General features: G+C 51.0%; 1 protein-coding gene and 1 long non-coding RNA gene across 6 annotated transcripts in view; one reads left to right on the top strand and one right to left on the bottom strand.

Annotated features, from left to right (window-relative positions):
* Window positions 1-10,860, top strand: part of LOC108535186 (uncharacterized) — a 33,195-nt gene extending 22,335 nt beyond the window's left edge. Inside the window, exons 2-3 of one of the 3 annotated variants that reach the window (XR_001887158.1) lie at window positions 9,071-9,139; window positions 9,269-10,860. This is a non-coding gene — a long non-coding RNA (uncharacterized LOC108535186). Of the gene's footprint in view, window positions 1-8,457; window positions 9,140-9,268 lie in introns of those variants that run through there. The other 2 variants (XR_001887157.1, XR_001887156.1) reach the window with 2 other exon arrangements.
* LRRN2 (leucine rich repeat neuronal 2) overlaps window positions 5,079-25,188 on the bottom strand; it is a 68,707-nt gene continuing 48,597 nt past the window's right edge. Inside the window, exons 2-4 of one of the 3 annotated variants that reach the window (XM_017881018.1) lie at window positions 24,023-24,143; window positions 22,395-22,664; window positions 5,079-8,125 (exon numbers count right to left, since the gene is read on the bottom strand). In XM_017881018.1, coding sequence (XP_017736507.1) covers window positions 5,758-7,899 — 2,142 coding nt within the window. In that variant the 5' untranslated portion in view covers window positions 7,900-8,125; window positions 22,395-22,664; window positions 24,023-24,143 and the 3' untranslated portion in view covers window positions 5,079-5,757. The remainder of the gene's footprint in view (window positions 8,126-22,394; window positions 22,665-24,022; window positions 24,144-25,188) is intronic. The other 2 variants (XM_017881019.1, XM_017881017.1) reach the window with 2 other exon arrangements.

The following is a 25,188-nucleotide window of genomic DNA, read 5'->3' as shown; positions in this document are numbered from 1 at the left end:
TGGATGGATGAATCATTTAACTTTTCTGAGCTCTAATATCTAAATCTGTAAAATGGGGATAATTGTACTCACTTGATAAGTTAGCTGTGAATGAAATGAAATGGCACCTGTGAAATTCCTACTACAGTGGCTTGCATGTAGTAAGTGCTTCATCAATATTAGCATTATTGCCATTCTACAAAATATTGGAGATGTTCTTAAACAAAGGGTAACTGCAAAAGAATAGTGCAAATGGGTAAGAATATACTGGATGGGTTAAAGGACAGGTTGCTCTGACACTTGTGAAAGCTGTGAAGAACACATAAGAATTCTTTGGGTAAAATCATCAAGCAGGAAGGTGGACGTCATGCCTGGACCTGTCAAAGTGTTGTTGATACTGATGGAAGAGCAGGATAATGACTTGCGTGTGTCACTGCTGTCTCCCTTGGAATGACGTGCTTTAACAACAAACACAATTAAGATGGAGTTGAAGGCCAATCAAGATCATTCCTCACCACCTTAAGTGAGTGTCATTCTCACTGCAGGGCACTGATAGAGCTTACAAATGTGGTGGTGGAGGCTTGATCTACATGAACTACTTAGGATAAGTACTTTGAAAAATCCTGGGGAAACGGAGAGGAGTCAGAAGCCTGCAAAAGGGCAAATGTGGCTTCAATTTTCAAAAACAGGGGAAAGGATAGACTTAGAAAGTACAAAGGTGCATTTAGCGTCCATCCTGGCAAAGTTCTAGAGGAAATTATTTAACTGAGGTGACAGTCCTGGTAGCCTCTTATCTGGCCTCTTCACTTCTGCCCTTGTGCACCCCAGACTCCCATGTTCTGTTCTCAGTCTAGCAACCAGAGGGATCCCTTTAAGTCAAATCACACCTTGTCTGCTCAGAACTCTCCATGGGCTCCCCCTCTTACTGAAAGGAAAAGCCAGTCCTTCCAGTGGTCTACAGGGCCCAACACCGCCACCTGCTGCTTCTCTGACAGCAGGTCTCTCGGGTACTTTTCCTCCACCTTGTCTTGCTCCGGCCATGCTAGCCTCCTTGCTCTTGGCCTTCACTCTTGCCATTCTCTCTGCCTGGATCATTCTTCCTCCAGACAACTGCTTAGTTCACTCCCCCATGTCTTTGCTGAAATGTTAACCTTCTCAATGAGGCCTTTTATGATCACCCAATCAAGGCCCCACTTACCTTTCCTGACACTTTTTTTCTCCCTAGTACTTATCCCCATTCAACATATTATATATTTTTACTTAATTCTCCTGTTCATTAATGTTCTCGCCTTACTAAAATGCAAGGTCTCCAGTCTCTGAGACTTTTGTTTGTATTCTTAGTTCATAGAACAGCACCTATCGCATGGTCATCTTCATTAAGTATTTGTTGATTGGAAGGGAGGGAGGAAGATGGCTTGGGTAGACTTAGAGTTCACTAGACAAGGTGGCCAACCATCCCAGTTTCCCCAGGACTGAGAGAGTTCCCGAAACATGGGACTTTCGGTGCTAAGATCAGGAGAGTCCCAACTGGTCCCCTACACTAGACCAGTCGTTCTTCTCTACTTCTGTGATACGGTGATTAGACTGATGGTTCCCAGGAATGCCACACACTCATTGCATCCTCATTTCAGCTCAGCCTCTCACAAAGTCTATCCTGACAACCCTACAGATGAGATGCAGAAATACAGGCTGCAGGATAGTGTATTTGGGTGGTTTGTAGCTAGCTGAGCGGCCACATCAGACATGTTGATTAATGGACCCATGTCAGGCTGGCGGGAAGGCTACAGTGGTGAGCTGCGGAACTGTCTCCGGGCCCATTTCTGCTCTGTGACCTATCTGAGCCGTGCATGAGGACACAGAAGGCAGGACTGAATTTGCCAGTGCACTAGGGAGGGAAAACTAATACACTCAACAAATTGGGTTAGGTTTTGAAATCATTTCAATAGAAATAAACGATAGGCCGTAAGCTTAAAATTTAAACAGAAGTATCATTTTCTTTCTTTCTTTTTTGAGATGCAGTCTTGCTGTGTTGCCCAGGCTGGAGTGCAGTGGCGCAATCTTGGCTCACTGCAACCTCTGCCTCCCGGGTTCCAGTGATCTTCCTGGCTCAACCTCCCGAGTAGCTGGGATTACAGGTGCCTGCCACCGTGCATGGTTAATATTTTTGTATTTTTAGTAGAGATGGGGTTTCACCATGTCGCCAGGCTGGTCTCAAACTCCTGACCTCAGGTGATCCGCCCGCCTTGGCCTCCCAAAATGCTGGGATTACAGGCATGAGCCACTGCTCCTGGCTGTAAGTATTATTTCCTATTTAGGATTAAAAGAAAAAAAAAAAGCAATCTGAAATGTACAGAAGACACCAGGCTTAATAGCTGTTTTGTTTTAAACCCAGTACATTTATTTGCCCACACGCCTGGTCTAGTGTTGAAGCTAAGACTTCAAATGTTACCTGTTAGGCTGTGTTAATGGACACCTAGAGCCAGAGGTGGGCAGGGGATGGTCCCACAGTCCTTCCTCCTGCTCGAAACACACCAGAGCCACATGTCCAGCTCTGTACCAGGGGAGAGGCTGCTCAGGTTCAGCTGCTCCATTTCTGGCTATTCCAGGACACAGCAACCCACAGAGTGCCTTGTCCTCCCTCTCTCCAACTGGGGAGTGTCCCTGCGGTGTCATCTCTGTTTACAGAAGAGATGCCCTGAGCTACTTTCCTTTCCCCACCTCACCTAACTTATCTGGTGTAGCCTAACAGTTCAGGACCTGGGGATTCAGGTGAGACACAGATTAAGTCCCCGTAACTGACATTTTCTTCTGAGAAGAAAGCATTCACATTCAAGGGCTCGAGCAGCTGTGAGGCCCACAGCAGCTGAGACGCCACAGTGCATCAAGTACAGGCACATGGCATCTGGGAGCCAGAGCTGCATCATCTGGCTTGGATGATTTCGGCCTTTCTCCAGGGTCTCACAGCTTACAATCATTCTATAACCGAGGAGTCTGGTGGAAACGGGGGTAGCAGAGAGATCAGAGCAGGCGCATGGTCCTCTGGGGCTGGGAACACTCCCTCTTTCTACCTTCCAACTGCAGGCACATGTACAGGTCTCTTGAGCCTGAGAGATCTAAAGCCTTGGGACCTCTGGATCTGCAGGTGGTCCCTATTTTGGTGGCTATTGACTGACCAGGGGCTCTTGGGTAAGCTCTGGGGTGGCAGTGGAGGTGGTGATGGGAGGGTGTTACAGGCTCCACAGGCTCTTACAGGACTCAGGAGCTTATTTAAGGGAACACCTTGATTCTCCATGTCTCATGGGCCAGAGAAGAAAGGCAGCACTGTGGATCTTCTGGGAGGAAAGAAGAGGCGTTGATTTCTGACTCCAGTTTTCCATGATCAGCACAGGCTCTGTCCCACCTCCTCCCTACAGAGCTTCTGGATCCTGGAGGATAGAGAATAGGCTACATTGCACAGGCCAGCTCCAGTCCATTGGCAGGGCTGCCTAGAACATGGCTGTGATGATCCCAAAGCTCATCAGCAGAGAACCCTGTGGGGTGCTAGGGGTGTCTGCCAGGGTGCTGCAGGGAAAGGGGAGCATGTGTGTAGATGTAGAATCTCTGCCTTCCCCTCCCCTAAATAACATATACATGGCCATGCAGAAAAGCACTCATGAAAGGAGCTGCTGACCTCAGGGCAGTGTGTCATTGAAATGGGGGCTGAGCAACCCGTCAGAAGAGTGGGGAGGAGGGATCATCCTCCAGCCCCTTCCCAACTCTCTTCTGGAGACATAAGCGACAACACTGTCTATGAAAAAGCTGAGGCCTGGAGCAGAAGAAGTGAAAAATCCCAGCTACTGCAGGCCTACGCCCAGTGGTTGGTTCTCAAAGTGTTGTCCCCAGTCTAGCAGCATCAGTGTCACCTGAAAACTTGTTAGACATCCAGGTTCTCAGTTGTTACCCAGCTCTAGTAGATGGGAAACTCTGGGGGCAGGACCAGCTATCTGTGTTTAATAAGCCTCATAGGTGACTGATGTAGCCTTGAGTGAGGACCTCAGCCAAAAGGAAGAAGGCTCCTACTGTGGCTGTTTGCTGATGGTCTTCGCAGAGCCTGCTCTCTTTGAGCTTCCTGAGAGAGGGACGCTACCCTCGCTTAGGTGAGCACTCCAGATCCATGGGGACTCATGCTCTGTCACTGGTCTGGCTTCCGCGCATGTATACATTTGCAGTCTTGATGGTGGCTTAGGATCTGCTTCCAACAAGTCTGCCAAATGTACTCGGTAACACAGGGGGACCCTCCAAATGTGCATTGCTTTCTGTCAGTCTCAGGAAACCCATTCCCTTCCCAGCCTATCTCAGAAACGGAGAGTGGTGGCTCAGTGGCCTCTGGCTCTGGCACGGCCCCTTGATGGGCCCACAGTGGACCCTCTGCCCTTGGCCCTGATGGCCCCACAGTGGCCCCTCTGCCCTTGGCTCTGATGGCTTCCCAACAGATGTTCCTCTTCACATGTAGTCCTAATAACTCAATCAGTTTAAAAACGAAAAAACTAAAAAAGCAAACCATGCTCATTGCAAATTATACTGAAATGAAACAGACAGACAAAATGCAGTAATTTCCTTATCCCATAGCCCTCCTCTCCCTAAATCCTCTATCACCCCACGCCCTGCTCCTGCCCTAGCGAGCCAAAGTTCTTGCTGTCTTGATGATTTGCAATTCTCTGCATGACTCTGCCTCTTGGGTTTGTTTAATTAGAAATAGGCTGGGAAGTGCTTCCTATGCTCTGGCATGTTAATTGCTTATCAGAGAAGGAGAAGGGGTGACAGCATTTGGTGATGGAAATTTCCGCTCTCCCCATCTCAGGGTTTGTCTCCATGGTTCTCTCCCACCCCTCTCCTTGCCTCTTGCGCTCTGCCTCCCTCCCTTCCTCACTCTGGTCATTGTCACAGCCACGGAGACTCTTGGGGGCCAGAATTCAAACTGAAAAGGAAAAACTGTCCCCTCTTTCACCCTGTCCCTTTTCTTGTCCATCTTCTCATATCCCAGCTGGCCGCCATGCCCAGCTGACTCCGAGGAGATTCCGGAGCAGAGCTCCTTAACTGCACTCAGTACTCAGAGGATCATTTTCCTTTCATTCCTTTCCCCATATTATTGTTATTATTTACTTTTATTTTTTACAAAACAGGAGAAAAGAGTGAATCGGGTTGGGGGAGGTGACACATTTCTCCACAAAGGTACAAAATTGCCTATAGAAAGTCAGCTTCGGAATGCCGAGCCCGGGCTGCTGAGATGAGGCGTTCCTGGGCATCCCTCTCCCAAATGTCCTTCGGATCTGGCTGGGGTCACTCCCACATTGAGGGCAGCCTCCCCGAGGTGAGATGGAGAGGCCTCCTTTAGCCCTTGCCCAGGAGGCACAAGAGCAAGCAACTGAGACTGTACAGAGAAAGAGAAGAGGAAGGGGTGCAGCCCGGGGACACAGGCAGGGGACAGCCAAGCCAGGCCCAGGAGCCTCTGGGCAGGGAGAAGATGGGGAGGCAGGAGGCTCTAGCCAGAGTCCCTCCTGTTCCTTGGAGATGTTCCTCAGAATGGCAGCAGAGGTGCCCCTAGGAGGTAAGGGCAACTTTTTGGAGGCGGCAGAAGCACCCCCAGGGCCATAAAGCCCCATCTGTCTTGGCCCAGCTGCCAGGCCTCAAGCACGTGGGTCCGTGTCCCTTTTCTGGCAGGGCATCTGGCCCAGACTGCTTCTCTTTTGGTAAAAAGTAGTCCTAGTGGTTTCTCTACTGCTGAGAACAGGCTGAGCTTCAAGAATTTTGAGACAATGGTGGTGACAGTGTCTCCCCTTCTGAGGAGCTGGGCAGCTTCCTCCCTGGATTCCAGGGCAGGACGAGGGGAGCAGACACAACCCGGACAGAAGGGGCACTCCAGCCCCAGAAAGCCCAGGCTAGAGGGAGAGGCCGCCTCCCACCCACCCCCTTCCTGGGTTGGCCTGTGCCAAGGTGGGCCGCTAGCCCAGCTGCCAGGAGGAGGACAGCGAGAGCCAGGATGGCAATGAGCCCAGGATGGTCCCCTAAGGCTCTGTGGCAAGAAGTGGCCTCTTTGGTCCTGGCCCACACACAAGCCAACTGGGTGTGGGCATCAGCAAAGGCCACTTGCAGGCAGGCCCAGTACTCCGTGGCCTGAAGGAGGCGGGTAATGTTGTAGCTGTGGGTTCCCCGAGGCAGGCGGGCCAGGGCTGTGGCCCCCTGACCCCGGAGGGAGGAGGCGCTGGACCAGGTGAGGTTGGTGGACACTGTGTTGGGTGGGGTGACCCAAGATAGCAGGATGTGATAGGGGTGGGTCTCCTGCACCCGGAGCTCCAGCCCCCGTCCTTCGTCCCTGCCTGGCTGGAGGAGAGCACGGCCCACAACCACACTAACCGTCTTAGTGTCAGCCCCCACCAGGTTCTGGGCCACACAGGTGTACAGCCCTGCCTCTTCTGCTGTCACCCTCCGCAGCTCCAGGGTCCCCTCGGGGTACACCCGGTACCTCCTGCCTGCATGGGCAGGTGTCAGTCGAAACCCGGCTGGAGTGACCCAGTAGATCTCGGGTTCGGGTTCGGCCAGTGCCCGGCAATGCAGCACCATGCTCTCTCCACTGGCTACTTGGAGGCTTGGGGGGAAGCTTCGGGGGGAGATGAGGGGCAAACAGTGGTCTGTCATCTCCCGGAAGGGCACCTCACGGACTGGGCGGCGCTGGAGGTCCGGAGGCTCCGCGCATAGGGTGGATTGCGGCTCGATGAAGCGGACACGGGTGCCCGTGGCATTGGCCCAGCGGATGACACAGTCACAGCGGATGGGGTTGCCGTGGAGACCTACCTCCTGCAGGTTGGGCAGGGACTCCACCGTCTGCTGGTGCAAGGCACTGAGAGCGTTGTTGTTGAGCATGAGGGTTTCCATCTGGGGCAGGTGGTGGAAGGCGCGGGGGTGGATGAAGGACAGCCGTGGGTTATTGGTGATGTCCAGCTTGGTCAGCTCGGGGAGGTTCACCAGGGCGAACTTGTCGATGGAGACCAGCTCCTCCATGTTGTTCAGCCCAAGCTCCTTGAGGTGCAGCATGTTGGCAAAGTCCCCCGGCCCTACTCGCTGGAGCGGGTTCTTGTTGAGGTCTAGGAACTTGAGCCCGGGCACCTGTTCCAGTGCCCGCCTGGGCACCCGGGCCAGCTGGTTGTCATAGAAGGAGAGGCTCTCCAGGCTTTGCAGCCCCTCCAGGGCATAGTCGGAGATCTCCCGCAGGTTCATGCCTGCTAGCACCAGGCTACGCAGGTTGGCCAGGGGCCGGAAGTTCATGTCCAGGATGGCGTCTACCTTGTTGCCGCCAATCATGAGTATCTCCAAGTTGGGCAGCATTTCGAACCAGCGGCTGTCAATGGCCCTCAGCAGGTTGGAGTTGAGGTGCAGCCTCAGCAAGTTGCTGAGGCCGGAAAAGGCCCTGGGGGCAATGCGGTAGAGCTGGTTGTGGTTGAGATAGAGTTCCTGTAGGCTGGCCAGCCCTGCAAAGCTGTGGTCCTCCAGCCGGGTCAGCTGGTTCTCCTCTAGGTGCAGGCTCAGCAGCTGGGGCAGGGCATGGAAATCACAGTCTCGGGCATCTGAAAAGCTGTTCTGGGAGAGGTCCAGCTCTGTGAGATTGGCCAGGTAGCCCAGCTCACTCTGGTCCACACGGACAATGCTGTTGCTCTGCAGGAGCAGAGTCTGTGTGCCTGCGGGGAGCGCCGGGGGGACCGCCGTCAGGAATAGGTCATTGCAGTCCACAGTGGTAGCCTCGCGGTAGGACGAGCGGGGCGTATACCAGGGCCGGATCTGGCAGGCACACTGAGGGGGGCAGGGCACACGCCAGGGTACCACAGGCACAGCGGCAGTGGCACCAGCCACCCAAGCTAGCAAGAGAGGGGCCACGAGGAGCCTCATGGTGGAGCTGCAGGGCAGGGGACCATTCACGAGAAGAGTCTAGAGTCCTGCTCTTCGTGTTTTGCAGGGTAAGGGTCAGCAACCCTGCCAGGGCCCAAGGAACCACCCTCCCAGGGCAGTCATTCTACACCGGGTGTCACTTCTTGCCCTCCTGGATATGGCTTCTCTTCCTTGTCCACTGGGGCTGGGCCTGCTCACTCATTGCCAGGCCCCATCAGGGGCAGCCCTGGAAGAAGAGGATGCAGAGTTAAGGAGGTTGCAGAGAAGCAGTATCTACCCCTCCTCCCATGTTTGTTTGTTTGTTTGTTTGTTTAAAACAGAGCCTCATTCTGTCACCCAGGCTGGAGTGCAGTGGCGCACTCAGCTCACTGCATCCTCCGCCTCCTGGATTCAAGTGATTCTCCTGGCTCAGCCTCCCAAATAGCTGGGATTACAGGCATGTGCCACCACCCCTGGCTAACTTTTGTATTTTTAGTAGTGACGGGGTTTCTCCATGTTGGCCAGGCTGGTCTCGAACTCCTGACCTCAAGTGATCTGCCCACCTCAGTCTCCCAAAGTGCTGGGATTACAGGTGTGAGTCACTGCGCCTGGCCCCTCCCATGTTTTTTGACTCAACAAGCCAAAAGAGCTGCAGAGGTCATGGCCAGGACCGTCCTTAAGGCTTTAGTGTCCTTTTCTATGACCTGCTCACAGAGTCAGTGACTGTGAGTCTTCAGTGAAGGAGAGGAAGGTGTGTGTGTGTGTGTGTGTGTGTGTGCACATGCACGTGTGTGTCTGGGAGGGAAGGAGAGTGGATGGGCTGAAATTATTGTTATCTTCAGAGTCCTTCTGAGCCCAGAGAGATGTGAGGTAGGTTCTCTAACCTTTCTTACCTCTTTCCTCCCAGCCTCCTTGGCTCACTGGGTAAATGGAAGATAAAATGATAAGTTTCCAGAAATTCCTCTGGCAGTGTAAGCGGGAGGTGGGTGAGGACTGGTGGAAATAAGTACAACAGCTTCTAAAATCTGGGATGGCTCCCCAGGACTCTAGAGGTAAAAGGCAGCGCAAACCTGATCCACATCCAGGCAGGCTGGGGTGTTCTGCTGCCTAGGATCTTCCGGGTGGGGATACTGCTTTGGTGTTTGCCAACTTCCTCACCCTGGAGGCAGGAGGTTTTCTCCTTTCCCAACAGCCTGGCAGAGTTGCCCAGGAGGAGGCAGTGGAGTTAAGAAGCCTGGGTCTGAGCTCCTCAGCTGTGCAGGTAAGGCCTTCTGTGACCCGGCCCCATCACCTGGCTTCTCTTGTCACCACCCCGCTTACCCGCTGCACACAAATCTGAGGTTACCGTGACATGCCACCCTTCTGATGTCTCCTCCTCATTGTCTTCCAGACAACTCCTACTTGTTCTTCAACGCTCAACTTTAACTTCAGTCACCACCTGCAGAAAGCTTCTCCAAAACCTCCCCACCTGGCTAAGGGGCTGGCTTTATGCTCTTAACGTACTCACGCTTCCTACTGTCACAGTTCTCACCACACCATGGGAAAACACCTCTAACTGGAGACCTGTCTTGCCTCTTGTGCCTGTAGTACAGGATGGGTGCCCAGTGTGTGCTGATTGTATGAATCAATCTCTGTGACTCCAGAGCTCCTTTCCCCAGGAGATTGGACATCACCCCTCCAATCAAGAATCCAAGCCACTGCTGTTTCCTCCATCCTGAGTGTGAGGAACCTATCCAGTTTCTCTCTTAGATCCCAGGGCCATGGAGGCAAGTATAGCCTTGGCCTAGAACCAAAGATGGAAACAAAAAGGGGCCAGACTGTGTTGCCTTCTTGAGCCTGTTCTGACTCCTGAGTGGGAATCTGATTCCAGGTAAGCTTTTAGCTACAAGTGTCAAGGAAATGCACAAACACTTACTGAGCACCCACCATTGCTCAGGGCTCTTCAAAGACTCTGAATGTCTTTTTTCACATGACCCTCATAAGAGGTATATGAGAGAAGCACTCCAGTTTGCAGATACCTCCAGTTTGCAGATTAAGAGACTGAGGTCCTGAAGAGGTTAAAGAACTTGGCTCAAGTCACATAGCTGGCGAGCAGCAAGATACAAGAATCAACCCAGGTCCAGGGGGCTGTGTGCCGTTTACACTTCACATCTGTGCTCCCAGGTCTGTCTGGTCTGACTCTGCCCTGGGCCTCTGGAGGGTCTGGGATGTACTGACTGCCAAAGTTGCAGGCCGTGTGCCTGTTCTTGTCCCCTGGGGTGATGACTCCTTACCAGGCAGCTGCAAAAAGCTTGGAACTATGTCTCCTGCCACTATCCAGGCAGGTGCCTCTCAGTGGGCCAGAGGGGTTCTTCGCCTATCTCATCCTGCTTCCAGGATGCTAGGGCTTGGGAGGGGAGCAGTTGGAGGCAGGGTCCCCTTTCCTGAGCAGGAACACAGCAAGCCTATTTACATTTGACTACTTCCCACTTTCCTCTGCAGCTATTTCTGAAGGTGGGAAAAACCACCGTGACTTAAAAGGCATAGAGGTTTTGCGTAGGGGTGTGTGTGCACTGACACGTAAAACTCAAGGTAAACAAACACACGTGCACACATGCATGCATGCCTGCATACATGTCCAAGGGGAACCCAGCTACCCAAGCCAGTGTATGGGGGTCAGGAAGTGGGGAGGGAATTTTGTGGTGTTCTATGTGGGTGGAAAGGAAGGAGGGAACAAGCTGAGTCTCCAAGAGGTCCCTGTTGTGGAACTGGATCTATGGCCAGTAGTTGTGCCACACTTACATACCAGAGACCACTGACTGCCACCTAGACCTGCTGTGAGAGAGCAGACCCATCAGCAAATAGATCAGGACCCAAATCTCAGCCCTACCACTCACTACCCAAGCACCTGAGGCAAAGCTACTTGACTGCTCTGAGCAACCATTTCCTTCTGTATTACATGAGATTGTCACTGGAATTAAATGAGCGTGTTGCACACAGAAAGAACTGGACAAATGTTAGCTCCCTTCCAGCTCCGACTCATCCCTCAGGGTTAGGAGGTTCTCCAGCTATAGGACTTCTTAGGGGACAGTAGAAGTTGGCTCCTAGGGTTCAATAAGTTAGCAAGTGCCATGCTAATTGGGGAGGCAGGTTCAAAAACAAAAACAACTAGGAGAGCCCAAGACATTTCCCAAGTGGAGAGAAGGGTGAGGGCTGGAGGAGGTGGAGAGGGGTCTTCAGCTGGGCCCCAGCATCTCCCTGACTTTTAGACCCTACCTGAGTCCAGTTTCCCTTCTTCATCAACACTTGGTTCTAAGCGCTGAGTCAGTGCTCAACTGCACTGAGGGAATCAAGGAACCATTTAAAACTTAATTGAAACCCTCCAGGCACTTGCCTTTCCCCTCCACCCGAGACTGCTGCCCCTTCCTTCCCTCCCCTGGTTGGGCTGGGTGGAGGAGGCAGAGGTTGTGGCTCCTAGGCTAGGAGCCTGGGGCTGGGCCTTAGGATCCAGAGGCAGTGACTTGAAGACTCATGCTCACACGGCACCTCTGACCCCAAGGCTTGGCAAAGGCCCAGGCAAGTCCACCCCCTCACTGCTGAGCATGCAGCCCTTTCTGGGATGCAACTCAGAGCTGCCCACTCACCTGCCATCACCATCTAAGGCTGCCTTGCACATGGCCCGCTCATGCAGGCTGATTAGCAGTTTCTATCGGGGAGCTGCAGAGAAAGCTAATTGTCTTTCATCTGTAATTTCCAGGGGTGATCAGGAGTTCAGACTGTCACGTGTATACTTTCCCCGACTGGATTCCAAGCGGCCTGAGGCAGGGGCCATATCTTACATGCTTTTTGTGTCCTCAGAGCACCAAGTGTAGGATTGCGCATGTAGCGGGTGCTTGAGAGTGGCTATAGTGAAATGCATAGAGAACACGCATTGCATTTAATCCCCCCAACAACCCTGTGTGTAGGCAAGAAGGGATTATTTAGCCCCATTTTGCCAGTGAGGCAACTGAGAGAAACATTAAGTGATTCATCAGAGGTTGCACAGCTTCTATTCAAACCCAGGGGGTCTTTGACTCTACATCCTGCCTCACCAGCCCAGCCAACGTGGATCAGCACCTGTTTTACAGGAGCAGAGGGCAAGGCTGCCTCAGTTGCAAATCCCTTCAGAGAAAACCTGGGTCCTCAGGTCCTCCACCCCACCTGCCCCCTGCTGGGCCCCTCAGCTCCTGGTCCTTGACTCCTGCCCAGAACGACCCCCTTGGGGGACAGTGTGGGGAAGGACACTGTTCCTGTGTGTGTGTGGCTGGGCCTGGAACCACAGGGACAAACAGAGCCAGCTGCTGCACACAGACCTCAGCCTGCCTTCTGAATGGGGGCTGTGGGCTGCTTTTTGCGCAGTGACTGCTGGCCAGCTGTGGGCTTCAGTGACAGGAGACAAAAGCCCAAGAGCTGTATTCCAAGAAGCAGGGTTGGTTGCCCACTCCAAGGGCAAGTTTCTCTCTTGGAAGGGCTGGTGCTACAAACCCTATCAGGCCTATGTCCTCCAGGCTGTTTCTGTGGATTTAGCAGAAACTGTGGAATTAATCCGTTACGCTCCGGATTAAACTAAGACCTTTGGCAAAGGTCTGAAGGAAGAGTTTTGGAGATGCTGTCGGTGCTTTCTCCCTTCCCTGCTTCTCAGGCCCCGGCCCCAGCACAAGCCCCAGTGCTCCTGACTGGTATTGGTGGACACAGAGTCTCCTCTCCTCTCCTCCTCCCTCCTCTCCCTGGCGGTTCCCTGCCCAGCCCCCTGGGAGCTGAGGGTCTGGAGGGAGGGTGGCAGGCGGTGATCGATTGCCTGGCCTTGGCTGCTTCAGTGCCAGGACATCCCTCTCCCCACAAAGCTGCGGAGACAGATGGGCGGCATAAGTGAGTGTAGCGTTGATAAACTCCAGCCTCCTCACCAGCAGATAAGCGCTGGGTGGGAGGGATGCTGCGGGTGAGGAAGGCCAGTCCTCCATCTGCATACCTGGCCTCCAGCTCCTCCTGGGAGGTGAGCCTGGCCCCTCACTCCCACTTCCCATTTAATCACACATAACCAGAACCTCGGAGCTGGAGGAAACCTCAGAGCTGGAGGAGACCTCAGCCTCAGCGTTTATCTGCTCTTCCAGAGTCTAATTCCATAAATAACTTATGTGAAGGAGGAGTGGTGGGGCGTGAGCCTGGCTCTGCTGCTCACTGTGTGACCTTGGGCAAAGTACTTAATCTTTCGAGCCCCAAATCCCTGAGCTGGGAAATGGGGATAATGCCTGCATCCCTTCTGGAACTGCTGTGAGGAGTACGGGATGTAAGGTGCACGAAGTGCCTGTTAGTTCCCTCCATTGCTTCCCAGCATTGTGGCCTCTCCTTTCATCTTACCATGCATTGGGTTGGTGCAAAAGTAATTGCGGTTTTGGCCATTACTTTTAATACTAATACCTAATACTTCTCACTTCTCAACTTTTGTAATAAACTTTAAAAAATATTGTTGAGGCATAACATATGTACAGGAGAGTACATAAATGTCCCTGATCCCAACATGCATAGGTACAAGTACAACCACCACCCAAATCAAGACATACACATTCCCAGCAATCCAGAAGCTTCCTAGGTACGTGCCCCTTCCCAGTCAATATCCAGCCCCCACCTGGAGCTAACCACTATCCCAACTTCTATCGCCACCAAGCAGTTTCATCTTGAAAACCCAGAATTCCCCTTCCTTTTCCACGACAAGTTGGGACCAGGGTCTTTGGAATTAGGTTACTCTGGCATTAAGGCACTTTAAATCCACTTCATTCCTCCTCCTACTTCAAAATGGGCTATAGCTTCTCAGTCTCATGTTTAACCTGTGATCTCCAGGAAGAGAGGCTGATTCTTCTCTCTCTTTCTAGAGTTCCCATATCTAAAAATTGCTCTCAGCTTTGGGGCTTAGCTCTGGGCAGCATCCTCATGGCCTGGGCCTGGGAGTGCCATGCTACCTTGAGGGAGGATGATGTGGGTGACCTCCTGGCCCCCGTGCCCCCTAGGCCTTCTCATCACAGAGTTCCGGGACACTAGGCAAGAGGATGGATTGGAGGTGGCCAGGAAGGAGGGGCCCAGACCTGCACTCCTAACCATCCATCCCCTGGGCCACTCTACTTGGCAGTCTCAGAGGCTCCTCCCATTCTCTTGTCCTAAACACAACATCTCCTCCCACCATCTAGCTGTGCTGCATTGTTGCCATTGCCATCAGCACCATCATCCACCAAAGGCTGGAAATGCCCATCCTCTTCATCTGCCCTCTCCCACCTCACACCCCTCACCAAAATGCTCACACTTAACCTTCTCTTTTCATTTCTGGCCTTGTCCCGTACGGTGGCCTCTTTCAGGCTCTCCTGCTCACCTGAGTGAGCCACACTTCCCCTCACTGCCTCTCATTCCCAGACACGCCGCACTCTGGCTATTTTTCCTTCCACACCTTGGGCCTCTCACTCTGCTTGCCATGCCCTTCCCCAACTTCAACTCTTCAACTTCTCTTCAGCTGTGAAAACCCATCCCAAATGCCACCTCCCCTGTGACGCTTTCCCTTAGAGAAGAGTGGTTCCTCCCACAGCTGCCCCCGAGACTCTGAACAAACCACAGTGGCAGCTTCCTGTTAGGCCATGAGTCTGTCTTCCTAACCAGGCTGAGAGCTTCTTGAGGAAAGGATGGTTTGTTATGGATTTTTGTGTCCCTAGAGCCTAGTGTCATGCACTTTCCCTTGCAGGACTGAGGGGTACTCTGCCGGGAACTGTGAATCACAACCCATTAGTAGGTCATGAAAACAATTTAACATGGGTCACGATCTACATTAAAAAAGTGATAGAGAATATCAGACTGCATTGTATGCAGCCAGACTAAGCATTGTTTTGAGATGCTCCCCCTGCTATTTTATACACACACATTTGTGCACTGGGACATGATGCAAGGCTTTTTTCTTTTTTTTTTTTTTTGCCTTCGGCTGTAGCTATGAAAGCTTGAAAACCATTACTCTGAGAATCTCTCTTTTGGGAAAATGAGTCCCTTCAACTCTAGTTGACACCACTGGGATGCTAACAGAAAGCAAAGTCTCAGAGGAAAGATGTGGCATTCCTGAGTGTCTTCCATGTACCAGGACTTCTATTTGCTAGCCACTTTATATTCCTCATCCCATCCTTCTGCGAGGGACATAATTTTCAATGAGAAACCTAAGCTCCACAAAGCTAAGGGGCCGGACTGAGGTCCCACAGTGAGCGTGTAGAGGAGCCAGGATCTGAACCCCATCACCAGCCCTTGCCAGTTCTATGATTTCGGTGCCAGCGCTCACCTGACCTCCAGGGCTGTCATGGTGGGAAGGGACTGGAGGGCATCTGCTGGGCAAAGATGAGGCTTCTTTCTTCATACTTGCCCTCCCCTCCTTTCTGGTATGAGAGGGGTCAGGGTTCCAGAAAACCCCCTTGTTGGGCCTGGGAGGGGAGGGACTGTCCCCAGGCAGGAATCTCTGTCTTCCCAGGTCTCCTGGCTGGCCCAAGCAGAGAGTGTTAGAGCTCTGCTGCCTGGAAGGCAGCCTGCCTCGTTATTTCTTAATTAGGAGTGGAAGGTGCCAGTAGGTAGCACAGAGTCATTGCTGTCTGCGTGCACTGCACCAAAAAAGGTTGCAGGGGAGCCGAGCCAGCCTGCTGAGGGCACGGAGGCAGCTCTAGGCTGCATCTCACTGCCACTTGCTGCCAGGCTTTTGCTGATCCTCAGAGGAAATTTTTCTGACCCCCTGCACCCATCTCCTGGGCTCCCATGATGCCCTAGTGTGCCTCCATCCTAAACTGGCTGGCTGGCTGTCTCCCCGACCAGACTGTGAGCTCCTCTGAGGCAGGAACTGTACTCCAAGTTGCCAGTTCTTCCAACAGTCTGGACACAGTGGTAGCTCAGAGAATATCAGGAGAAGGAAAGAAAGAGGGAGGGAGGGAAGAAGATAGAGGCAAGGCAGGCAAGGCAAGTGGGGAGGGGGCTGGCTGCCTCAGAGCTCAGGTGGCTCCACTGCCTATGGGGTGGGCAGTGTCTGGGCTCAGACCCTCTGCCTCCTTCCTTCCTGACAGGAAAGAGACAAGCGTCATCCCAGAGCCTGTCTTCCCTGGGCAATACCCGGGTCACTACAGGCATGGCCTCTTTAGCCCTTCCTTGGTCACTGGCCCCTGGGTGAAGAGGGCATTCTTCTCTGACTCAAGTTCTTGCCTCCGGATTTGCCATGCTCCTATGACAGTCTTCGCCCTTTGAAGCTCTTTCGGGCTCCCCTACCAGAAATCCCGTAGGTTCCACTGACCTCTCTGAGAGCGTAGGCGAGTGGCTGAATGGCGGGCTTTAGAGACAGTGCGGCACCAGAGTCCTGTGCTGGCTGTGTGATCCTGAACCTCCTCACTGAGATTCTCATCTGCAAGATGGAGACAGACCTGCCTCATGGTGAGGGGGAATCTGAAAAAGACGTCTAGAGAGTGCCTGGTGCTCATTAGAGTTTCCTGCCCTTTTTATCCACTTTGATTTCTTAGAGGCACATTTCCCTGGCAGGGCTTCGAGACCAGCTTTGTACTAGGCCAGCATCAGGCTGGCCTATCAGGGTACGCAGTCTCTAAGGTGGGCAGCCTCTTCCTTGGAACCTTCCCCGTGCAGGTGACACTCCTTCCTAACAGAGCTGCCCTGTCTGATGTCAACTATAAGCACTCCCTGCAGTCTCCAACCGGGATCCTAGTTCTAGTCTTCAGGATGGCTCTAGGACTCAGTTTATTTAAAGATCACTGGTGTTGGACACAACGCTCACCCAATAAACAACTCAGCACCAGCTCCTCCTGGCTTAGGGGAGCAGCTTCTCTGCTTCCCCACGTGCTCTCCAGAAGGGTCAAGAGTGCCCCTCCCCTACCGGAAGAATTCTAAATGTCCCAGCTGATGGCCTCCCATAGATGTTCCACGCCGGCCACAGTTGCAAGCCTCAGATGGGCAGCCAAGCCCAGTGCTGACCCATGAGCTTCTCCACCTCTCTGCATCAGGAGTCAGGTAGGGGTGCTGAACAGACCCTGCAGCATGGCTCCTCCAGCAGTCTGGGCCCCAAGACATCCCTTTAGCCCCAGTGGATCCCTGGAACAGAGGCAAGGGCGGGGGGAAGGGGAAGGAAGACTCAAGAGCAATACAAGCGAGAGTCTCTCCTGTCCCATGCCTTCGCACATGCAGGGACCTTGCCCACAAGTCCCCTTCCTCACCTGCGTATCTGGGGAATTCCTTTCCATCTCTGAAGTCACAGTTTATGCTGTACCCCTATGTGGTCTTCCCTGACGACCAGGCTCTACCACCAACTCAAAATAATCAGTCCCTTGCTCCTTCCTCCACCCTCAAGAATCCACATCCGCAAAGAAAATGTGCTCTATATACACTGATATGATTTGGCTGTGTGCCCACCTAAATCTCCTCTTGAATTGTACTCCCATAATTCCCACGTGTTGTGGGAGGGACCCGTGGGAGATAATCTGAATCATGGGGGCAGTTTCCCCCATAATGTTCTCATGGTAGTGAATAAGTGTCACAAGATCTGATGGTTTTATCAGGGGTTTCTGCTTTTGCATCTTCCTCATTTTCTCTTGCCGCTGCCATGTAAGAAGTGCCTTTCTTTTTTTTTTTTTTTTAGACGGAGTCTCGCTCTGTCGCCCAGGCTGGAGTGCAGTGGCCGGATCTCAGCTCACTGCAAGCTCCGCCTCCCGGGTTTACGCCATTCTCCTGCCTCAGCCTCCCCAGTAGCTGGGACTACAGGCGCCCGCCACCTTGCCCGGCTAGTTTTTTGTATTTTTAGTAGAGACGGGGTTTCACCGTGTTAGCCAGGATGGTCTCTATCTCCTGACCTCGTGATCCGCCCGTCTTGGCCTCCCAAAGTGCTGGGATTACAGGCTTGAGCCACCACGCCCGGCCAGAAGTGCCTTTCACCTCCTGCCATGATTCTGAGGCCTCCCCAGTCATGTGGAACTATAAGTCCAATTAAACCTCTTTTTCTTCCCAGTTTCAGGTATGTCTTTATCAGCAGTGTGAAAACAAACTAATATATGCACCATGGAATACTACACAGGCATCAAAAGAACATGGCCTTTGCAGCCGTGTAGGTGGAGCTGGAGGCCATTGTCCTAAGCAAATTCACGCAGGAACAGAAAATCAAATACCACATCTTCTCATTTATAAGTGGGAGTTAAGTATTGAGCACATACGGACATAAATATAGGACCAGCAGACACTGTGGACTACTACAGCATGTGTGTGTGGGGGGTTTAAAAACCTATGTATCAGGTATATGCTCACTACCAGGGTGACAGGAGCCATACTCCAAACCCCAGCATCATGCAATATTCCTGAGTAACAAATCTGCACATGGATCCCCCTGTACACAAAATAAAAGTTGAAATAAAAAAAATTCACATCAAATATGACGCTCATCTTCTCTCTCTCAGACTGCGAGCTGCTTGAGGACAGGGACAGTGGCTTTATGGCCCTGGATGAATATAGGGAAGCACCACTGCTTTCGAGGTGAATAAGGCCTTAGCTAAGGAGGTGGGTTTCCTGCCTCCAAGTGTCAGTGGTACTGAGGAAAGGACCCTCAGGGCAGGGTCGGGTGGGGGTGAGTGAGGCCTGGTCAGAGGGGCTGGGCTCTGGTGGCTGAGGAGAAAGGGAGGCAGAGAATGGGGAGCAGCCCAGTTAAACACAGAGAAAGGCCAAGCCCCTTCTAACGGAAAAGAAAAATGAAATGAGAATGAAAATTGATGAGGCGGAGAGAAAAGGAGACTCATTTCATCAGCAGGTTTGCCAGATGAAGGTCTAGATAAATCAAGCTGTGGAAGGAGTCCTGGTCTCGGGGGCGCTGCCTGCTCCCTCTGTCAGCTGTCCAGGAAGCCTGGAGATAAATGGCTGCAGCTGAGGCCCTGTGGCGGGTTTGTCTTTCCTTCCCACTAACCGCAAGACAATGGCTTGCCATCCTGGCCACCTCCTCCAATGCCCTGGCCATTCCCTCTCCCAGGCCTTCTCCTGTGCCCCTCCTCAGTGCCACAGACCTCTCCCTGGGCAGTCCCTCTGCACCCCGCCTTGCCAGGGCAGGCCAATGGACAGTGTTTCTCAGAGACTGCTTCCTGCCTTCCACTCCTCACTCATCTCCAAAGTCAGATGGGGGAAGCAGAGCTGGTAGATGCAGGATGGGACAGGGCTGGCTCTACTCCCAGCTTAGGGACAGACTTTGGGTGGTTGGTGTCTTCTTCCTTCTCTAGGCCTTGGGTTTCTCATCTGCAAAATGAGGGGGTTGGGCTAGAGCAGTGGTTCTCATACTGTAGTCCATGGACCAGTAGAATTCACATCACCTGGAAACTTGCTAGAAATGCGGGTTCCTTGGTCCACCCAAGACCTCCAGAATCAGAAACCCCGAGGGTGGGCCCTAGTCACCTGTGTTTGAACAAGCGCTGCAGGTGGTTCTGATGTACGCTGAAGTTTGAGGATTGCTGGCTAGCTAATCTCTAACCTCCTCTCCAGCTCAGATTAGAATTCTACAAGCCAAGAAGAGTGACACCTAGAGTGTTCAATCTAATATATATATATATGTGTGTGTGTGTATATGATGAGCTGCTTATACCCTGACAGATTAGGTTGGGTATTCAAGACTTCCCTCACTTCCTCTGTCCTGGCCACAAGGGAACTCTTATCCATTGAGCATGAAATAGAGCCCTGACCTTATCTCAGGCACTGTAAGTATGTGAGGGCTGCAAATACAAAGTTATGGGGGAGGGTAGGTGGGGATTCACAGGTTAAAAAGAAAACCAAACCAGTCTACTAGAGGATGATAAAAGTTGTCACACAGCAAGGGCAGCAGGGCATAAGCTAGGGGAGATGGCCTGATTCTACCTTGTATAGGAAGTTAGACAAACATTCAGAGGAATTTACTAAAAATCACTGTACACTAAAAATGGCTGAATTTGATAGTATGCAAATTATACTTCAATAAAGCCATTGGAAAATCCACAGGGGTAGTGTTGCTGGAATCCACAGGCCAGTAATGCACAGACAGGAGGCACTAGGAGCAAAGGTCCCGAGATTCAAACATATGAAGTGAGTTCCAAGCAGTGAGTGGCTCCCCTTGGGGCCTGAGAGTGTGGGTGATGTGATGAAGATGGCGGAGCAGCACGCCAGCGGCAGAATGGTCTGGACACAATAGCCAGGCAGAGGCCAACCAAAGGAGGCATATAAGGCAGTAACCAGCTGGGTACAGGGGCTCACGCCTGTGATCTCAGTGCTTTGGGAGGCCAAGGGAGGTTCATTTGAGTCCAGGAATTTGAGACCAGCCTGGCCAACACAGTGAAACCCTGTCTCTTCCAAAAAAACAAAACACACACACACACACACACACACAAAACACCTATGTGGGGGTGGTGGCTCATATCTGTAGTTCTAGCTCCCGGGGAGGCTGGGGTGAGAGGATCGCTTGAGCCCAGGAGTTCAAGGTTGCAGTGAGCTATGACTACACAACTGTACTACAGCCTGGGCAACAGAGCAAGACCCTGTCTCTAACAATAAAAGCAAACTAAAACCCAAACAAACAAAAGGCAATAGCTACAACAGCCATCAATAATAATAGGTCGTTCAGATCAAATGCACCTTGCAATGAAAATTATTCCATATTGGCCGGGTGTGGTGGCTCACACCTATAATCCCAGCACCTTGGGAGGCCAAGGTGGGCAGATCACTTGAGGTTAGGAGTTTGAGACCAGCCTGACAACAAGGTGAAACCCCGACTCTACTAAAAATACAAAAATTAGGGGGCCTGGTGGCATGCACCTGTAATCCCAGCTTCTCAGGAGGCTAAGGCAAGAGAATCACTTGAACCCGGGGGGTGGAGGTTGCAGTGAGCTGAGATCGTGCCACTGCATTCCAAAGTGGGTGACAGTGTGAGACTCTGTCTCAAAAAAAAAAAAATTCTTCTGTATTCACAATCCTATGTTGCTGTGGTCTGAATATATCCCACAAAATCCATCAAAATCCACGTACTGGAAACTTATTCCCCAGTGCAACAGTGTCGGGAGGTGGGGCCTTTTGGGATGTGTTTACGTCATGAAGAAATAAATTACTATTATTAAAAGGCTTGACAGACAGAATTTTTTTTTTTGTCTGTCTACCTTCTGCCATATGAGGACGCCGCATTTGAGGCACCATCTTGAAAGCAGAGAGTAGCCTCACCAGATGCTGGCACCTTGTCTTGGACTTCCCAGCCTTCAGAACTGTAAGAAATAAATTTCTGTTCTTTATGAATTACCCATTCTGTGGTATTCTGTTAGAGCAGCACAAACGGACTACGATGTATGTGATTCACGGTAGCCCTCTGAAGTCAAAGGGGCCATTATCCTCATTTTAGTGGAAAGAAGATAAGTGACTTGTCCGAGTTCACACCTAAACAAGTAACGAGGCTGAGGCTAGAAGATACAGTATGCTTCCAAGACCAGTCTTTATTTTTCCAGTGAGAGGGCAATGATGTTAATGGTAGTCATTGACTGAGCACTGGTTAGTAGCCAGGCCTTGGGCTAGATGCCTCACCAGAGGGATTGTGTTGAACGCTCACAGTAACACCATGATGTGGAAATTACCAGCCCCACTTCTCAGATGTGAGAGGGAAGGTACCCAGCCCAGAACATTCAGCTGGTAAAGCCAGGACTCAAACTTGCTTCTGGCTGGCCCTAACACCTGTGCTCTAAACCCCAACCCCACATCACCCTCCTCCAGCCCCCACGGCCCAGTTCTCCTTCCACTTCCTCAAGCCTGGAATAGAATGAGGAGATTTCCAGTTGACTTATTCAAGCTCCGTTGGGCCTGGGCCAAGCCAAGAGAAAGAAACTGGCCCCTGGCCTAAGCTCAGCAGCCCTTCTTCAAGAGAAGGCCCTTTCCAATCTGGCAGAGGCTTCGTCTCCTCCACACCCATCCATGCCTTCTGAGCCCAGTGCACCCGCTGTGGGAGCAGCGGCTCCCAGGGCCTCCAAGCCTGTGGAAGGAAATGCTTCCATCTGTGATCAATAACAGGCATAATTCAATGACTGCCGCAAGTACAAAAGAGTGTAGGTTAAATCAATATTTAGAAGCTTTGAAATTAAACTAATTAAGAGCAAGCCTTAATGATTTTTACTGTCTGGGAATAAAAAAGACAAAAAGCCCACCAATATTTCATGATTTTACTTTAGTAGCTTGTAATAATTTGGGAAGAGCAGAAAATGAAAAGTGCTCTCAGCCAGCCCTACATCCTGAATTGCAGGGGAGGGAAGCACCTGGTCCTTGGGACTAGAAGACGTGGAGGAGAGAACGAATGGGATGGAGCCCACTGTGCAAACAGCATGTTGTAAAAGGCCCTTGGCTTGGAAGTCAGGGACTGTTATGGGTTGAAGTGTGTTCCTCAGAAAGATATACTGAAGTCCTAACCCCCAGTACCTGTAAACATGACCTTATTTGGAAATAGTGTCTGAAGATGTAATCACCTGATGATGAGGCTATTGTGGAAGGCCCTAATTCAATATGACTGGTATCCTTATAAGAAATAAAAAAAGCCATGTGAAGACAGAGGCACACAGGAAGGTGCCATGTGCCATGGAGACAGATGGAAGTGCTGCAGCTGTGAGCCAAGGAACACCACCAATTGATGGCCACCACCAGAAAGCAGGAAGAGGTAAGAAAGAATCCTCCTCTACAGGTTTCAGAGCAAGGATGGTCCTGCTGACACCTTGACTTTGAACTTCCAGCCTCCAAATCTGCAAGACAATACATTTATGTTGTTTTAAGCCATCCCAGTAACATAGGCATCCTGAGTTCTAGTTCCCACTCTGCTGCTTTCTAACTGTGCAAGTTTGGGCAAGATGCTTTATGAGCCTCAGTTTTCTCTACTGAAAAATGGGAATAAGACTAGTACCATTTCTTTTTCACAGAGATGTACAGCTAAAATGAAAATATGAGTGTGAAATACGCATGGTGAACTGAGAAGTACTATACAGATGGGACCTAGGCTCACTGCATAGTGGGAAAAATCTGGGAAGGGATTCAGGAGCCACTGGTCAGGTGGGCAGGAAGTTTCCTGCCTACTCACAGGACCATTCTAAAGATCCGATCAGATCACAGGTGTGAGTTCACTCTGTTTTGTTAGAGATATATGCATAAAAGATGTTTTCGTTGTTCTCAACAATGATCTGATTTGCTGACTACTGAACCCTAGTTTTCTCATCTGTAAAATAAAAGCATTGAACAATATTATTTTAAAGGTATTTTCCAGCATTATTCTCTGGGCTTATATATATTTACATATAAGTAAATATTAATATATAAATATTTTAAATGTAATGTGTCTTGGCAGCCCCAACCTTGTTCTCATCCTTAAGCCTCTCTCCGCAACCCACTACAATTCAGAGAGGGTGTCATCCCAGCTCATGGAGAGAGGTCAGGAATACTCTGGGGCTTTGCTCACCTCTGCTCCTTGCTGCAGGGGTTAAGGGAGAGAGAACCACAGCAGTTGTCCAGTCCTCTCTTGAGTGTACCACGCATGAAGGGAACAGGAAACCATGCAGGCAGCAAATATAATCTCTATCGATCACGAGATGGCTGGCATCCCAAGTCCAGCTGGCTCCCAGAACTGTTCATCTTAAATAAATGTTCCTAATGACCCACTCGTACTTAACACCAGAGCTCTGTCTTAAAGTGCAGTGGAAAAGGGCAGCTGAACAAGGAGCTGCTACTGCTGTGCTGAGCCTCTTCCTTAGCTGCAAGGGTAGAATGGGGTAGAATGTTCTCAGGTGGTCTCAGAATTTTGGAAGGAGCTGTACCTTGCAGCAGTGAGAATTCCAAATGGAAGGACCAACCTTCCTGCCATGTAACAACCAACATTCTTCCCGGACGAGTATCACTGCACGGAATGAGCATCTGTTGGCACATCGCCCTCACAGGGACAGGCAACGGCAGCAGCATCACCGGGATGACCATCTCATTATCACAACGCCATCGTGAGATTTACCTCCACCATCACTACGGTCTGCCCACCTGCAGCCGGCCATCTCTGTTAATGTCACCAGCCCCATCTTTGCCGTATGAATCCCCTGCTTGCTGCCATGACCACACTCACTTAACACCTTCCACGAGCATCATCATTCTTCTCCAGCCACTGTCACAATCCTGGTCATCATAGCTACCCTGATCACCATCAGAACACGCGTATGGCCTCATTGCTGTGATGTGTACAGAACCTGAAACAGACGCAGCTTCTGTAAATGGGAAATACACATTGGATAATGAGACCCCCAATAATGCCAACATGAAAATAAGTGGATTCACATGCACACAGAAGGGCACACTAAAAGAAGGATGACCATGGACATACAAATGACAATGATTTGCATCCTGTTATCTCTGTTTTTCAACTCTGGCTGCACCATAGAATTACATGGGGATCTTTTAAAATATACGAATGCTGGCCAGGCTCATACCTGTAATCCTAACACTTTGGAAGGCCAAGGCAGGAGGATTGCTTGAGCCTAGGAGTTTGAGACCAGCCTGGGCAACATAGTGATCTGGAAGACTTAGGGGCATCCGCACAGAGCAGAGCTGGCCAACTGGTCTTTCTGTGGGCAGTGGGCTACAAGGTGCATGACTGTAGTCCTAGCTATTCAGGAGGCTGAGACAGGAGGATTCCTTGAGCCCAGGAGGTCAAGGCTGCAGTAAGCCATGATTGCACGACTGCACTCCAGCCTGGGAGACAGAGGGTGACTCTGTCTTTTAGAATAAATAAAATAAAATATATTGATGACTACCTCCCACTCTAGACCAATTAAATCAATCTCTGAGGCGTAGGATCCACACATGGTGTTTTTGAAAAAAAAACTTCCCAGGATTTCTTTGTAAATTTTATATTTAAAAAAAAAACATTGTAAGCAAAAATTGAACCCCATAGTTGTTGCTACTGAAATATTTAGGGAAAAGTGTACTGATGTCTGTAATTTACTTTGAAATGCACCAAAATTAAGATGGATTGATAGAGGAATGGACAGATGGAGAGAGATGTGATAAGGCAAGTCTAATAAAAAGGTTAATGGTAGAGTCTAAGTGGGGGGTAGACGATTGCTCAATGTAAAATTCCCTTGACTTTGCTGTATGTTGGAATTTTTCATAATAAAGTATTGGGGGGAAAATCCCCAAATGGTTTGAATGTGAAGCCAGGACTGAGAACTATTACTTATGAAGGAAAAATCCATAAAGCAAATGAGCTTCTCTTTCCTCTACCGTCCACATGTG

Source organism: Rhinopithecus bieti, unplaced genomic scaffold (genome assembly GCF_001698545.2).
Source record: "Rhinopithecus bieti isolate Rb0 unplaced genomic scaffold, ASM169854v2 scaffold_12049, whole genome shotgun sequence".
In the NCBI taxonomy this organism is placed as follows: Eukaryota; Metazoa; Chordata; class Mammalia; order Primates; family Cercopithecidae; genus Rhinopithecus; species Rhinopithecus bieti.
The sequence above is the reverse complement of the archived record's forward strand: the minus strand, read 5'-3'. Positions and strand labels throughout refer to the sequence as shown.